The 16,475-nt window shown below is 38.0% G+C and overlaps 2 protein-coding genes across 2 annotated transcripts in view; one reads left to right on the top strand and one right to left on the bottom strand.

Moving 5' to 3' along the window:
* The window catches only part of LOC136267080 (uncharacterized), a 341,703-nt gene that overhangs the window by 129,712 nt on the left and 195,516 nt on the right, over positions 1-16,475 (top strand). The window lies entirely within an intron of this gene.
* LOC136267076 (receptor-type tyrosine-protein phosphatase S-like) overlaps positions 198-16,475 on the bottom strand; it is a 50,712-nt gene continuing 34,434 nt past the window's right edge. Inside the window, exons 7-32 of the mRNA XM_066062133.1 lie at positions 10,138-10,416; positions 9,416-9,700; positions 9,108-9,359; positions 8,764-9,060; positions 8,607-8,716; positions 8,349-8,544; positions 6,400-6,550; positions 6,062-6,344; positions 5,969-6,002; positions 5,785-5,920; positions 5,582-5,733; positions 5,254-5,523; positions 5,021-5,206; positions 4,879-4,955; positions 4,675-4,809; positions 4,310-4,432; positions 4,095-4,258; positions 3,911-4,046; positions 1,653-1,808; positions 1,499-1,598; positions 1,378-1,448; positions 1,188-1,322; positions 1,007-1,141; positions 791-939; positions 542-677; positions 198-435 (exon numbers count right to left, since the gene is read on the bottom strand). Coding sequence (XP_065918205.1) covers positions 346-435; positions 542-677; positions 791-939; positions 1,007-1,141; positions 1,188-1,322; positions 1,378-1,448; positions 1,499-1,598; positions 1,653-1,808; positions 3,911-4,046; positions 4,095-4,258; positions 4,310-4,432; positions 4,675-4,809; positions 4,879-4,955; positions 5,021-5,206; positions 5,254-5,523; positions 5,582-5,733; positions 5,785-5,920; positions 5,969-6,002; positions 6,062-6,344; positions 6,400-6,550; positions 8,349-8,544; positions 8,607-8,716; positions 8,764-9,060; positions 9,108-9,359; positions 9,416-9,700; positions 10,138-10,416 — 4,238 coding nt within the window. The 3' untranslated portion in view covers positions 198-345. The remainder of the gene's footprint in view (positions 436-541; positions 678-790; positions 940-1,006; positions 1,142-1,187; positions 1,323-1,377; positions 1,449-1,498; positions 1,599-1,652; positions 1,809-3,910; positions 4,047-4,094; positions 4,259-4,309; positions 4,433-4,674; positions 4,810-4,878; positions 4,956-5,020; positions 5,207-5,253; positions 5,524-5,581; positions 5,734-5,784; positions 5,921-5,968; positions 6,003-6,061; positions 6,345-6,399; positions 6,551-8,348; positions 8,545-8,606; positions 8,717-8,763; positions 9,061-9,107; positions 9,360-9,415; positions 9,701-10,137; positions 10,417-16,475) is intronic.

Genomic DNA, 16,475 nt, shown 5'->3' with positions numbered 1-16,475 from the left:
TTGAGTTTTAAGTATTAACATAGCTTGAAATGAATTATTGGTAATGTTACTATTTGTCATGCTACTAGCTACAGCCTGCCCTTAAATGTATCATGTTCATATCATTAAATTAAATACGTGTGCTGCATCGATAAAGACAATCATCCAGTTTTGTATTTTGTAGCAATGACAAATAGTTACCAACTTATTCAGCAGAGGCAAGTAATAATTAGTACAATATTGTACAAAATACTGTTTCTGTGATGGACTGGGCTAAAGCTAATGAATACCAACAAGTCTACAAATACAAAAATACAAATGCTACTACAGCGGGGGATTCAGAGTACAAAAAATATTGATAAGTATTTACATGGTAGCTCCTTCAGAGAAGTTGTCATAGTTGGCAAAACGTTGCAGCATGGCAATCAGAGCATTGTGAATGAATTTGTACTGGTCCTGTTAACAACATAAGTAGTAAAATTATGTTGAACATTTCCACAATATCTTACAACATTAAAAACTCCCTAATAGAACATTCACATTGTATAACTACTTCTCTTACAGCATTGGTCACAAGTTGTGGTTTCTGTGTACGCATCGTTATGATAGTTTGGAACACGTCCACCATCTTTTCAGCCTTGAACCTGTTAATGCTGACCACCAGAGCACAGAATGTTCCAGAACGTCCAACACCATCACTACAAGAACACAGTAAAAATTCAATAACTGTATAATTTTTTTTTTGAGAACAGTAGCAACACTTTTAATATTCATCCAAACAATTTCTCTCTATTTAACATTGTTTACTTACCTGCAGTGGACAGTGATGGGTCCATTGCCAGTTCTACGCTGAACACGTTCCATTATTTCAATCATATCAACCATAGGAACAGGACTGTTAGGACAAGACTGTTGTGGCCATCCTACATACTGTAACTGAGTAATGGTCCTGGAGGCTTTCTAATGAATTATCAAGACAACAATGCTTACTGTAGCAGACAGGTATGCATCAATATTATGTCCTTACAATTTCTACATGAGTTATCTTCATAATCCTCTTGATGACACTCTCACTCAATGGCTCCTCAGAAATAGTTCCAATAACAAAAGTGCCAAACTCAACATTCTGACCCATCTCTGGCCAATACTTGAATGAAGCCTCCTGTGATAGTAAACTATCATAAACTAAACAGTCATGATGTGCTTACCTCTCCATTCTCCACCAACTCCCCAAGCATTATAATTGAACATGATTTATTCTCCCATATCATCCTCCAAAAATCAACACTGGTTGATTCCATGGGTCCAGGACCAACTATGAACTCCTTACTATGACGATATCCCTTAAGTGATACAAAACTCTCTATTAGAACATACATATCATCATGATCAGCTTACATCAATGTAGCAAGCGTTGATGTAATCTGGTTTGTTACCAACTGGTGCTAGCTGAACTCTAGAATTATCAGCTACACAAAGTGATACCTGAAGTTTTGTTATCACATAATAATATTCCTACGTGGTAAGAATTTTTTGTTATGATTCTTGGCCTTGTTCTTGGAAGAACTAGCTGTTGCATATGTAAACTCTGATTCTTTAGGACTAGCTTTTGTCAGTTTCTAATATAATAGAAAATCATTACACTAATAATATCTGATTAGGATTTTTCATGCCTCAAATTGTAACTCAAATCCAGTCTTCTTTGCAGATGGAGCCACAGTAGATAACTCACTGACTTTATCCTGAACACTCTTAGTTGGAGCAGTAATGGAAGTGTCACCACATGCAATGTAATCCAACACGGCAGTATGGATCAGTGTGTACTGGGCCTGAAATACATTACAATAGGAAACTTATAAAACTGGACTAAATTTGATTCATATAAAATATTTCATACAGCCAATTTAATTATAATCATCTCATGTTGGGACTACTGTATGTGTTCTATGTTACCAATACCACAAGGAACAACTTATAATTCTTATATCAAGACACATGGTAGTGTCGTGCAGCCCAAGAAGCCGGCGTGCCACACCGTGAGTATATTAACAGGAAGAAAACGCGATTTTCACACCTTTGTAGCTCCGTGATTCCTTATCCGATTAAAACCAAAGTTGCTACAGAAGTGCCATCCAGTTAGGGGAGTCTACATACCAAATTTGAAGAAAATCGCTCCAGCCATTTCCGAGATACAAGCGAACAAAATTTCGTTTTAATTTCTTGGTTTTTTTTCCTTCTTTTTCTTCATCTTCATTTCACACACTTTGCAAAATCCGCCAAAAAACATGAATGCGTGCTTGGACCGGTCTAAAATTTGGCACACTTAAAGGAATCATTAAGGCGGATCTCCGTACCAACTTTGGTAGGAATCTGATGAACATCCACGGAGTTATGACCGATTATTTGCGTAAAATAAGGTCGAAGGTCTGTCACGCCTACAGGGTAACCCCTTGGAGGAATCAGTTGAAAATTGATATGTAGATGGAGCAACCATCGTAGGAGTGCCTTTTTTGTGGTTTGAAAGGAATCGGGATAAAGACCATGGAGATATGACACAAAACCCAACCTGTGTCTAAATTACGCGATTGATTTTTATGAATAAAAAAACTAGTAGTTTTCGTGTCTACCAGGCTAACCGCTTAGATCAACAATCTGAAAATCAGTATGTAGCTGGAATAATCATCATAGAAAGTCCTTGCAGTAGTACAGAAGAATCGGATTACAAACCACTGAGTTATGATTCGAAAGGCAACTACGTGTAGCAAATGCGAGATCGAGATACTCTAATAGAACAGTCACCCTAATAAAGCATTCAGCTTTGTTTATAATTTACTCAATTATATTACATTGCAAGTTATTCTGTAGGGAATTCAGCTACAAACAAGTCACCCTGTAGTCAGATCAGCTAGAAGAAGGTACCTAATAGAGAGTTCGGCTACAAAGAAACCATCATGTAGAGAGTTCAGCTGCAAACAAATCACCCAGTAGAAATTTCCGCTATGAACAGATCACCCTGTAGAGAGTTCAGTTAGAAACAAGTCATCCTGTAGAGAAATCAGCTAGAAGAAGTCACCTTGTAGAGAGTTTAGCTACAAAGAAATTACCATGTAAGAGAGTTCAGCTGCAAATAAATCACCTGTAGAGAGTTCAGCTAGAAACAAATCACCCTGTAGAGAGTTCAGCTACAAAGAAACTACCATGTAAGAGAGTTCAGCTGCAAATAAATCACCTGTAGAGAGTTCAGCTAGAAACAAATCACCCTGTAGAGAGTTTAGCTACAAACAAGTCATCCGGTAGAGAGATCAGCTAGAAGGATCACGTTGTAGAGAGTTCGGCTACAAAGAAATCACCTGCTTCATCTTTTCTTCTTCCTGTGGTAAAGAAAAAAATGATAGGTTAAAAAGCCCTAAAGCCAGCCATAGGCCGGCTTTGGGGTATACAAATACAAAAAGAAGTGAAATCTAATCCCAAAACAGCCAAGCTGTAAAAAAAGAGTCTGGCCCTGAGAAAGGCTATGGTGAAAAAAGATGTGAAATCCAAGGTGGCGGCCAAGAAATGGCTGTGATGGTAGGTTAATGGTAAAAATTTTAATAACAACAACTCAGGTGAATGTGCCTGAATTGTTGTTATTAAAATTTTTACCATTAACCTACCATCACAGCCATTTCTTGGCCGCCACCTTGGATTTCACATCTTTTTTCACCATAGCCTTTCTCAGGGCCGCACTCTTTTTTTACAGCTTGGCTGTTTTTGGATTAGATTTATTTATTTCATTACAAACACAAATATCAACATTCTTTACTAGAGCCACTGTGGTGTCAAAAGACCCACATGAACTGCTAGTAGCCATTAGTATTATTCATAGCAATTACATTAATAATAATAATCATTTTAACCATATAAGGCTATGCATTTAATGGTTATGTCTTACTGATGATTGGACCATAAAATTCCTCCAGTATCTCAGCCTGAGAACACAGTTGTAGACATCTACAATGTTCTCATGTCTAATGTGTTGTATCTCACTGTCAATGGCTATGAATGTACCAGTACGACCAACACCAGCACTGGAGTATGATAGTAACAACTGTTTCTGTAATACTGTTTGATCTTACCTGCAGTGTACCAACATGGGCTTGCCAGTCTTTCGTTTGTGATGTTTATCAATTCTCTTTTGAAACTCCAACAGAGCAGTGCTGTACTTTGGTACTCCATGATCAGGCCAAGCAGTGAAATGGAATTGAGTGACTGAACGAACTTCATGTTTCTGATTGGTGACCTACATAACACACTGTAGAGTATACTAATAAGTTAACTGTATCATTGTCACCTTCTCAATAGTGAAATGTCTTATACAATATTTGGCTATTTCCTCTTGTTTCAATACTGTTACTTTGTAGTCACCATAAGTAGCTGGTTCAGTATTGTTGGGCCAGTATTGGTGACATTTCACCTGTGGGTACACATACAGTAATAAGATGGGAATATTATATATGTTAATGTTTTTTATTATCTTGGCCATTTAACCAAAGAACGTTGGCTAGCCTATATACAACTAAAAGCAGCCATTCAAAATTTTGCACATGGTTTGCCATAATGGAGACAGCATGGTTCAGTAATGTAAAAATATTTTTAAAAACCATCATGGAACGGACTCATTTTTCAGTATGACAGATGTTCAGGTAATGTGTTTACTTTTGCATCTTCCACTAGTCTGGTAACCATGACAATGGTTGCCACATTTTGTTCCCATATCATCCTCCAGAAAGTGTCCACTGTACCAGCAACTGGTCCTTGTGCTGCAATGTAAGCCTTGGGCTCCCTGTAACCCTAGAAGTGTTATAGTATGTGAATGTCTGTCTATTACATTGTATAATGATGATAACTATTGGAGCTTACATCAATGAATGAAGCATTAACATAGTCACTTCCTGGCTTGTGTCCTTGTAGACTCAGCACCACACGTGAGTGGTCATCTTGGGAGGGGGGTTACCCAAACATATGTTAACTACAGCATAGGAAAGTTGTACAATTTACTTACATGGTACAATGTTCTTGTATCTGTTTTTTGGTGCATTGACATGAAGTTTAGCAGTGTGTTGGCTGAAAGATACGTCAACTACCATTGACTCATAATCTGCTTCAAATTGCTCATTTTTCTTTGCCCTCATCATTGCCACATGCTCCGGAAAGTCATCAACTTTGATATGCTTACGTTGGGACATTTCTACACTACCATACTAACATGATGCTGTCACAATACACACTGCTAACCAGATGGTAACTGAGGGTTGATCACTTCAAGATGAAGCTTCTCAGACATAGTACTGTCAGTACCAGTTGCAGTCACAGTGTATACCCCACTATCACTAAGGTTAGTATTACTGATGTATAGGGAACCATCTGGTAGTACTGGATAGTTGCTTGGTTTGTTATCCTTCTTCCAAGTGATCTCTGACTCATCAGCATAAGGTAGTTCCACAAACAGAGTGGTCGGTTGTCCAGCTGATGTGACCACTTCCATTAGTAAATTATCACTTGGTACTAAACAAATTCCAGTATTGCACATATTATGTATTGCCTGGCATTTAAAGACACGTACCTTGAGTAGATAAAGCTACAGGATTAACTACAGGCGAAGGTTTGGCCTTTTCTTCCTTCATCTCCTTCTCCTTCATTTGAATACCAGAGTCACTGGGTACCACTTGAGACAGGTCATTCTGGTTATGTTTCAAGTACTTTTTCTTGTAATAGCTATAGCACAATTGTACAATCACTACCAAGCAGCTTATTGATATGGCTTACTAAAGAAATAATAGAACTGCAATGATTATGGCAATAGCAATCAGCAGAGCTACTATTACACCAACCACAACTCCCACTGCACTGCCACCACCACCACTACTACTATTACTACCACCTCCATTTAATGATGGTTTGACTGTTTAGTCATAAAATTATGTGGGTTAAATCATCAGTAAATACTTACTTGGTTTGCTATCAGTAGTGGTGAATATTTCATTCTAAAAGTAACGAAGTTAAAATATAACAACACAATAATATTATGATACATACACTGTACCTCTGCTGTGCTATCAGCAGAAAACACTCGGTATAATACTAAAAATGTTCCCTGAACACCTTCTCTGTTATAAAACACATGACCATCAGGATCAGTAGTGTTATCACCAGCTCCCAGGATGTAGCTCATCCTATAACCAGGTACATACTGACTGGCATTAACCACAGCAGCCACATAGAATAATGAAATATTCTCGTTTGACTCCTCAAGGAGATCTTTAGTTGTCATCTCCTTAATGTCATCAATCACACTCTCATTGATGGCCACAATAATGTATAGATAGCTGCAAGCAAAAATTTCAGAAATGGTACATGATAAAATTCACACAAATAACTAACCTAAATGGTCCATTTTCATTGCTGATGGTTGGTAAATATACAGAAAATGCATTATCACCAACAACCACATCTGAGTTGCTGATAATTGTGCTGTTATTTATCAGACTTTCAGGATTGGCTTTATCATCTTCATCCACTTCTACAATAGGTTCTGCACAAACCCATTGTAAATAACTCCACTAATTGCCAGTTAGATAATTTACATACTGTACATACACTTTAAACATAACAACAAAAAGACAAGAGTTCAACTCAACTTCACACATACAAACATAAATATTTTCTTGAGTATTTTCTTTCCAGCAATTTCTGTTAATCTACTTGCTTGCAGTCTTCTTGTTTTGTAACTACGTACTTATTTATACTTGTGAAGTGTATACATAAAATTTTATATTCCATATGTGGTGAGTGGGTTAAACATACTGCCACATGTTGTGGTTACTGATACACCAATGTAGACTATGCAGGTGGAGCTGGCCAGACCACTCTTTCTACTCACACAACAGAAAGTGGTCTGGTCATGTGAGACTAGACTATTGTCAACTTTGACCAGGAAGTGTGTATCTTCTACCAACAAATGGCAGATGCTACTTTCTTTAGGATGCCCATTAGTTATACTTTGTATCTTAAGCCTTAGCCTAAACAGAATGATAGCCATCACCTACTGGAGATTCATTGTTGATCATGCAAAGAAATTTGATGGAAAATGGATGAATTTGAACTCAGTGATGTGGCTAACAACCATTTCTCTTTGCACATATCTCAAGATTGATAAAATACAATAACTAAATCTAAACAACTCCACTGCACTGAGTACAACCTGAACAGGCAATGCAAATGTGACAAGTGCACCTACAACATTATTAGTATTATATTTCAGTGTAACAATAATTAAAGCCAGTTATCCAAGTGTTTGCTATGTGTCCAGTAGACCAGTCCACCAGCTCAGGTATTTCAATCCACCAAATTTAGGAAAACTGTTAATTTTTGCATATAAATAGGCTGAGAGATATGCTATCTATCTAGCATAGCTTGGGAGTTGAGAGTTCCACTACAGCCAACTGTACTGCATATATAGTATTTAACAGGCTTTAGTTAATAGTAAGTTAGCCAATGGTATATGCTTTAAACACCTTTTCACAACAGCAGCACAAGCAAACGACTATATGTGGTAGCAGAGGCGGCAGTTTAGCAAAGGGAATAATCATCAGATAAGTCGTAATGGAGTCTCCACCTTTACTATAGGATTCCTAAGAACTCCTAACTGAAAGAATTACATGTAGAAGATATTTTGCACAATTGTTCAAGAGTGTCCATGACTCTAGTCTCATGTTCCAGCTGGCTAGTAGCATTTCAAGGTGCTAGAGCATTTCCAGTGGTTGACACATGTCTCTATTTCTATTATGAAAGCAACTTAAGCAGCTTAGTGGCATGACTAGTGCAAATGTTGGTTTGGCTATCCGCTAATGGTAAAAGTCAACTTCAATGTGTGTGTGTGTGTGTGTGTGTGTGTGTGTGTGTGTGTGCGTGTGCGTGTGCGTGCGCGTGTGTGTGTGCAAGTGTGTGCGTGCGCGTGTGTAAAATTTGGTTCTGGAATATTTGTGTAATTATATGATTATATGCATATAAATTATAAACCCCACTACAAGTATATAGTTTCCACTGGTGAATGGCTTTAGTGGAAAAGAAATATACTTAGCAACAGTACTGTATAGTTCAAATGCATTATGGTAACCTTATTACGAAGCATTATGGCACATCTGTTGTTGTTCTATTTATGAGAAAAAACTAACAGAAGCAGCTAATTTAACACAGTTTAAAGAATTTCTGTCATACTTTTCTAGTAGCTAAAAAAATGCATTTGTCCCATTTTTGTCCCTTTGTACTCTCTGGGTGTACCAGTTGGGCAGTGTCTACCTTTATTCTAAGAAAACAACAATGCAACAAACCTCCAGCTAATGTCCTTGAGTTGACTACTTTACTTTTCTCCCCCTCCAGTGGTCTACCAGTAGTTCCTATCAACCTGACTGCTGTCACATATACACTGTACTCGGTGTATGGTCTGAGGTTGTCAAGAGTGTAGTTACCAGTGAAGTTGGTAACATTGACCACTTGTACTGGTTGGTCACTGTTTTTATAGTGTACCTGTAGTAACAAGGATCAGTGAAAAAACTATAGTATTGATTAATATTTATAAGAAAATTTACCATATAATAATCAATTTCACCCCGAGGATTATGAGGTCTGTTCCATGCCAGTTCAAGTGATCTAATATTTACTTGAGTGACATTAAATGATACAGGAGGTGATGATGGTACTGTAATAAGTTATCATAGATAGTATAATGTTGATTAGTTTTCAAACCTTCTACTATCAGTCTCAATGTAGCAACATCACTTCCACCATCATTCCTTACACTACACCTATATCGTCCACTATCATTATAAGTGACACTACTGATATGAAGAGTGGAGGATGCTATACGACTATCATCCTCATCAGTTGTAGTTTCATTGAACAGAATTCTTCTTTTTGGTGTCCTCCAGGAGAACATCAAGTTTGTTGGAGCATCCTGATCATTAGTAGCAGTACATGTGATCTGAAACTCTTCACCCAACACTACATGAACTTGTTGCGTTAATTCCTGTACTATGGGTGGACCTGTATTTTAGTGTGAAAGCATAGCATACAAATCATTACTAACATACCATATACAGTAATAGTTGCTGGATTAGATTCAACCTGACCACCTTTATTTTCAGCCACACACTTGTACACTCCCTCATCTGATTCCTCTATGTTAGTAATCCTCGACATGTTTGAGTTAGTACCAGACACTACTACACCATCCTTCATCCACAGGTAGACTATGTCAGTACCTAGTGCATTACAAGTGAGCTTTGTTGACTGGCCAGTGAATACGGTAACATTATCAGGGTTGGTGAGGATGAGTGGGAGAACTGCAAGTAAACAAACTTACTAACTTTTGAGCTTAATTTAAACATATGCAATTTACTTATTAACTCTGCTTCAGTAGAGGTAGAACTATTTCCATCAACATTGGTAGCTCTACATCTATACTTGCCACTATCAGCTACTCTAGCTCTGTACAGTGTTAAACCACTACTCACTCCAATACTGTGTGTTGTAACTTGTGTAACACCTGAAGTGAATGATCTTCTGTCCTTTTCCCATGTGATAGTTAGTGAATCACTTCCATTAGCAAAACACTCAAATGTCACTTTGTCATTGTTATTAACAAATTGATTTTGTGGATGTCTCCAAACCAATGGTAGACCAGCTATAGCATCAAGGAGAATACAAGTCATTAATGTACACAACAAATTTCCAACAATGACATTACCCTTAGTTAATTGCTGTTATTCAAATGCTTTTGTGCATTTATAATTATACAGATGTAGTGTTTTTACTAGTGCTGAAACAATTATCCAGTTTAACAAACATTCGATTGAAATACTGGTGTTTTGTTGTTGTACAAATCAAATTTATTCCTGTTACTCCAAGACTATTCATCACAAAAGGCTGAAACTTTGGCTGCCCACTCTTATGTTACAATAGATAACTGAGAAGCAATAAAATGGAATTCAAGGAATGTGTGAAAATGACTATTTTTACTCAGCGGGTCACAAACAAATATTTCACACTTAAAAATAACAAGTAAAACTGTGTGATTGTGTTTAAGTAATCATCCAAATGTGTATAAAATATACTACAAACCTTTGACAGTTAGACTGACATCATCACTCCTCACACTCCTATCCCACTCATTAGTCACAGTACAATAATACACTCCTTCATCAGATTCAACAAGATTAGGAATCATTAACACTTCTCCATTAGCACCAGACGCCTTATTAGGAAGACTGCTACCACCTTTCTTCCTCCACTGATACACAAAATTTTTCATATTTGCACCACTTGCTGTAGCAGTAAAACGAGCAGTTCCTTGCTCACCGATTGTTTGAATGGTTGGAGTTACTTTGATGGATAACTGGTCTATGCAAAATAAACACATGGTGTTGTGTAAACATGGATTCTACTCATTAATTAACCACTAAAAATCTACATACCATTATAAAGCTCTTCTTTCTCTATTACAAAGGTTACAGAAACACACATAGCTCATATGTTTAAAAGCAAAGAAAAGAGCGGTACGGGGTATTTGGTTATTGCCATGGAATCAGAAGATAAGCATAATGATCTTGTTGCTCGTTTAGATTACACCACATTTTTTAGAAGACATAAATCAAATTTTTAATAATAAAGTTCATTTGTATCTCTAAGTGTTGCATGTTGCCTACACTTCTCCTGATCGCTTAGCGTCAAACACCACTAGAACTGTGCCCAGAACCACTGAATAAAACAATAGTGGTTTTAGCTTCTTCTATTCTACTACTAAAAGTAAACAATTAGGAGTATGTGGTAGTTAAACCCTTGTAATGGAGTTAAACTTCAGTAGGACACCGCAAAGGCTATTGTGTATCAATTATCAGCGTAAGGTACCTATATTATCATCACACTGAGATTGATCAATTGTTGGCATACTGAGCAAATCTGTGCAGAATAATCTCCCTGATGCCACATGTTTTTTTTTGTGAGAGTTTTATAGAACACAAGCACACAAAATATTGGAATTTTCAACTAGAGCAAGGACCATAACACATCAATAAAAGTAGTGCATGATATTAAATCAAAGCAAACAATAAGAAGTGTTATATCCCTACTGTGCTCAAGATACCATAATGGAAATGCACAGTAGGGATATAACACTTCGTGTACCACCTTCACACCTCAGATCAAAGGAAAGCCAGTGCATATGCATCACATAATTATTGCACTGTCTCAAAATGTTAACGAGATATATGCACTGTCTTACAAAGATGTACGTATTGGTACCAGTGTGTATATATCTTTAAGGCAGTGCGTATATCTTGTTAACTCAAGATATTGCAAGGTTAGGTGTGCGTATGTTATAGTTACATCCCGTTACAAGGGTGATATTGTAACTAATATCAATTGTAACTAATATCAATTGTAACAGCTTAATAATCAATATAACTCGACAACTGAAGAAGAGAAAGTTGGTATCCAGCTCCAGCTAATTTATACAATCACACACTAAGGTCAAGGTTACATCATCATGTACAACTAACAATAAACAAATTAGCAGTTTTAATTATTCATAAGAATTAACATCAGTTCATATTGTATTACATTTCCCTGCTCTTAGATCAGATGTCCCCATCTGTTCGTCTAACAGATGTCCCCATCTGTTCGTCTAACAGATGTCCCCATCTGTTCGTCTAACAGATGTCCCTATCTGTTCGTCTAAGCCTTAAATGACTTTTCCATGAATTAGCATCTTCATACTGTTACACACTGGGTGATGCTCTCTTCTGCTGTTGATGAGGATGATTGGATTGCAAATTCATCAGTTGATTTTGGTTATCATCTTCATCATCATCATCATACGAATCATCAGGTGTTGAACTTGAATTAATGTTGGTTTGTTGGTCAGTTATACCTGAAATTTCTTCAGATACTGGCTGTAATAATTGTTTTTTACTATTTTTGACAGCCCTAGTTGGCCAAAATTTGTCAGGTAACAGTTCAGAGCAATGTCTAACCCTGTCATAAGCCACTCGAATTGGTTCTGCATGTGGTTTATCTACTGGACAAATGGTGACTCCAGTTTCATTCTGCTCTAAAAAGATTCAATAGGGCCCATGAAAGGACCTAGCAAACTTATAAGCCTTAAGTGCGTTTGCAGCAGGCATGTATACTAACACTCTGTCACCAATCGTGAATTTAGATGGTTTGGACTGTTGATCATAATATATTTTTTGGCTCCTTTGGGCCTTTTAAATATTGTTCCTGGCTAACTCCCACACTTCATCTATCTTTACTGCTATTTTGCCCTTGTAAGTGTCTACATATACTTCTTGTTTAGAGATACTGTCCATATCTAATGCTGTCAGCAATCTGGGATCACATCCATAAAGCAAGTAAAATGGCGACTCCTTGACTGACTATTGCATACTCGCTTTATAGGCAAATAAAACAAATGGAAGGTAATCTCTTCCACTCTGCTCAACTTTCTTTGCCAACATACCTGTTAATGTTCTTTTAAATCATTGTCAGTCCATTAGTTTGTGGGTGGTACGCTGTCGTGTTTATTTTATGTACCCCAATAATTTACAGGTTTCTGTCATTAAGTATGATAAGAATGCAGGACCACGATCTGACAGCAACTGACATGGAACACCGTGACAACAAATTATCTCCTCCACAAACAACTTGGCAATAGTAAGTGCTGTTTGGTCCTTCGTGGCGAATACCTCTGGCCATTTTGTGAGATCGTCAGTAAACACAACTGCATATTGATTACTAAAATGTAACGTAGTGAACTGTATCACATTAACTCCCACCCTATTAAATGGGCCCTCAACAGGTATAGGCATCAAGGGAGGATGTACAGCCTTACAAGGGTAATGTGTAGCACACACCAAGCAGCTCTGACACTGTTTGGAAATATCACTCCTCATCTTGGGCCAGCAGTAGTGTTTTGATAATTCTCCATGCACTTTTGCATCTCTTAAATGAGCACCAAATGCTCCACTATGACCTTCCTCAAACAATTCTCTATGATCACATTCTGGAGGAATAAGGCAAACAGATTTATCTGTCTCAATGTAATACAGAACACTCTCTATCATGTGATATTGATTTCAACTTAACAAAATTTCTCTTGCCTTTTTATCTTCACTAGGTAGTATACCTTCCTCTTGGTAGTCAATAATTATCTTTAGTTCTGGATCTGCTCTCTGTCTGCTTCCTATACTTTGCTCCCCATTCTCTGTCTTGTCCCGTGATACTGGCTGGACAGTAGCAATAAGAACCTCCTCAGTGCCTTTAACTGTATCTAGTTTAATGTGGCAGCTATCCTCCTCCTCCACAGGTTTCACCAACACAACTGTTGATGGTTCACTTGTCTTCCTCTTGTTAGCATTATCGTGTCCTACTACAGCGGCCACCAAGGAATTCTCATCCCCATCCTCAACACAGGAATCCTTAGGCATTAATGGGTGGTCCACAGGAAACCTAGACAAGCTATCAGCACTTACATTACTTTTGCCAGAACGATAATGAATAATTAAATCAACCTCTTGTAAGACCAGACCCCATCGTGCTAGTTTTCCTGGTGGATGAGTATTCAATAAGGATTTAAGAGGCTCATGATCAGTAAATACATGATAACAATGTCCATAAATATGCTTTAAAATTAGCATCTCGAAACCAATCAACTCAAATTACCCAGACGTTCTTCAAAACTTTTCCCCACCACCATCACATCGTCCAAATAAATCATACAACAGTTCTTAGATAGCCCCACTAGTACAGCTTCCATCAACCTCTGGAAAGTAGCTGGCCCATTACAAAGCCCAAATAGCATTACACAAAATTCATAATGTCCAGAATACGTGTTGAAAGCAGTTTTCTCCTGTTTGTAATGCGATAAGTGGGCATGGCTCACAAGAGCTACGCGATAGCTTTTATAAGTTTCCACATCGTCAAACGAACAATTTCGTTTCTCACGTGATCCAATCTGGGTCAGACCCGGATAATTTGTAAACCAGATTGGACCCAGAGAAAATGTGACCCGGATGACTCGACCCGGTTTCAACGCTGTCTTCAGTATCAATTGAGTGGGTAATCAAATCAGTACATCTCAACTCTGTTGGATCCAAAGCAAAAATATCCAAATACTCAGAAATCAACTCCTTTAATAAACATAACTGAGCAGTTGTTAAACTGGATTCATCTATTTTCAGCAAATCAAACAACATTAATAGTCATTCCTGTTAATCAGATTATCTGCTGCCTTCAGCTAATGGCTTAGTAATCACAGAATTGACTGATGGAGCTCACAGATTATCCCTTGTTACATGGACAACTATATTTCCAAGTTGACCCAACTCTTGTCCTGGTTCTAGGTATGCTAGCTCACATCCATGATTCTCTAACACCAGAGTACAATTATTACTGGTGTCAAGACAAATCAATGCCTCTGGTGCTGACAAAAAACTGTCTTCCAGTTTATCAATGTTGGGTTCAAACAAAGTTACATATTGCTGTTCAAACGATATACCCCTCACTTCAGCCCCTACTAACTTTTGATGTCTTGCTGGTATCCATGTTGATTGAATTAGACATACTGCTCCGGATCTTGAGTTATCCTGAATATTCTGTGAGGATCCTCCAATTATAGCCCCAGACTCCAAGCTGGAAGATTTAACTTCACTAGTGCCTTCAACATTTTGTTGAGTTTCCTGGGGTACAACATCTCTCTTATTGTCTGAAACAAGCACACTTTCATTCAACATATCATTGTCATTACCTGTCTGTGAAGCCTGAACAAAAAGATATCCCAATTTAGACAGTAAATCTGTACCAATAAGTAACTTGGCTGGAGCCCCCTCTGAACTTGAATCAAAGGTTTTGTAGAGTACCCTGAACGACCCACTATAACTTGAATCTGTCATACCACCTGGAGTTTGTCCCCACTGTAATTCTGTAACACAACTGAAGTAGGTTCTAAACGAGCCTCTACTCCTGCTCTCCACTCTGTGGGTGTTTGGTTTGGATTCCGTTGTTTTCCCAATATTTGCAAAAGAGATTCTAGTTCATTTATGGTTACTGGGGATCCAGTGTCCAACAGAGCTTCAATAGCTACTCCCTCCACCTCACCATAGTAGTCAAGATAGGACCCAGCTGAACACCACCTGTTACAGTCTTTGAAGAAATACCATGCATTGTTACAGTTACTTTATTCAACTCACTACTGATGTCCTCCTTTGGCTTACTATTCAAATCATGATTAGATTCTTCACATGGTGTGATATTCAAGATGGTGTTGCTATCACCCTTTCCAACGTTGTTTTCTTCCTCAGCACTGACCTTTCCAATATTACTATTGTTTTTCCCAGGTGTTTCTGAATGCTTAACCTTTAATGAATAAGGGTACTGCCTAATCAGCTGAGAGGATGACCCACAATTATAGCACTGCAGTCCCATGTGAGATCTAGTACCACCCAAATTCTGTTGTCGTGGAACAAAAATAGATTTCTGGTTGGGATGTATACCCCAAGTCACTATAGATGCCAACTGAGCAGAACCCAGATCACGTAACTTGGCTTCTTCAAATCTAGACTTTGTAAGCAGCTGGTTAAATCTCCTTCTGATCCAACAACCTTGCATTTACTTTCTGGGAGAAATCCTGTCACAAACTGATTGACCAAAACTATTTGGCTCAGTGCCTCTGCTTCCTTTGTTCCTTGATACATACTAGGATAGGCCCTGTGAAATGAAGTACGGAGCTCTTGAGCACAGAAATCAACTGACTCAGTAACACATTGTTTTCTATCATGAAACAAACTGCTTTGTATTGCAGGCAATCTCACAGGTATAAACCGCATCCGCAACTCTGAAACCAACAATGAATAATTTGTACGCTGCTCAATTGTACATGAGCGAAAAAATGAGTATGCCTGACCTTGCAGTCTAGTCACCAAATTGACAAGCTTGGCCTGAGAAGACCGCCTGAGAGAGGTGGCCACCAGCTCAAAATGCCCCAGCCAGTCCTTAAATGTGCTCAACACAAGTTCTCCATCACTCACCTATCCACTAAACTTAGGAAGAGGTGGTAATTGCAGAACTAGCAAAACAGATGTCATAGGATCAATACTTATTGGTGCAGCAGAGTCATTGGCAACTGGTTGTGCATCACTAGATGGTGATGGAAGTGTATAAGCTAGACCAGCATATGGCACTGGTGAATCCAGACTGTGAGTAGTAGGTTCAAATGTCTGAGGATTCTCACTCACCATTCCAGTAGGTTCTATTTGTTTCCTAGAATAATCTAAATCCTGCCATTGTACTCTTCTTGTAGTCTGGAGTAAAGAAGGGCATTCAGTTTGTTTATTTTTACTCACATTTGCAGAGGTCAAGGTTGCTTTAGAAGGAACACTGATATTCTGTAACCCTTCAATTGACAC

The sequence above is a fragment of the Dysidea avara genome, chromosome 9 (assembly GCF_963678975.1).
Source record: "Dysidea avara chromosome 9, odDysAvar1.4, whole genome shotgun sequence".
Classification (NCBI taxonomy): domain Eukaryota; kingdom Metazoa; phylum Porifera; class Demospongiae; order Dictyoceratida; family Dysideidae; genus Dysidea; species Dysidea avara.
Note: the sequence above shows the minus strand (reverse complement) of the source record. Positions and strands in the feature narration are given on the sequence as shown.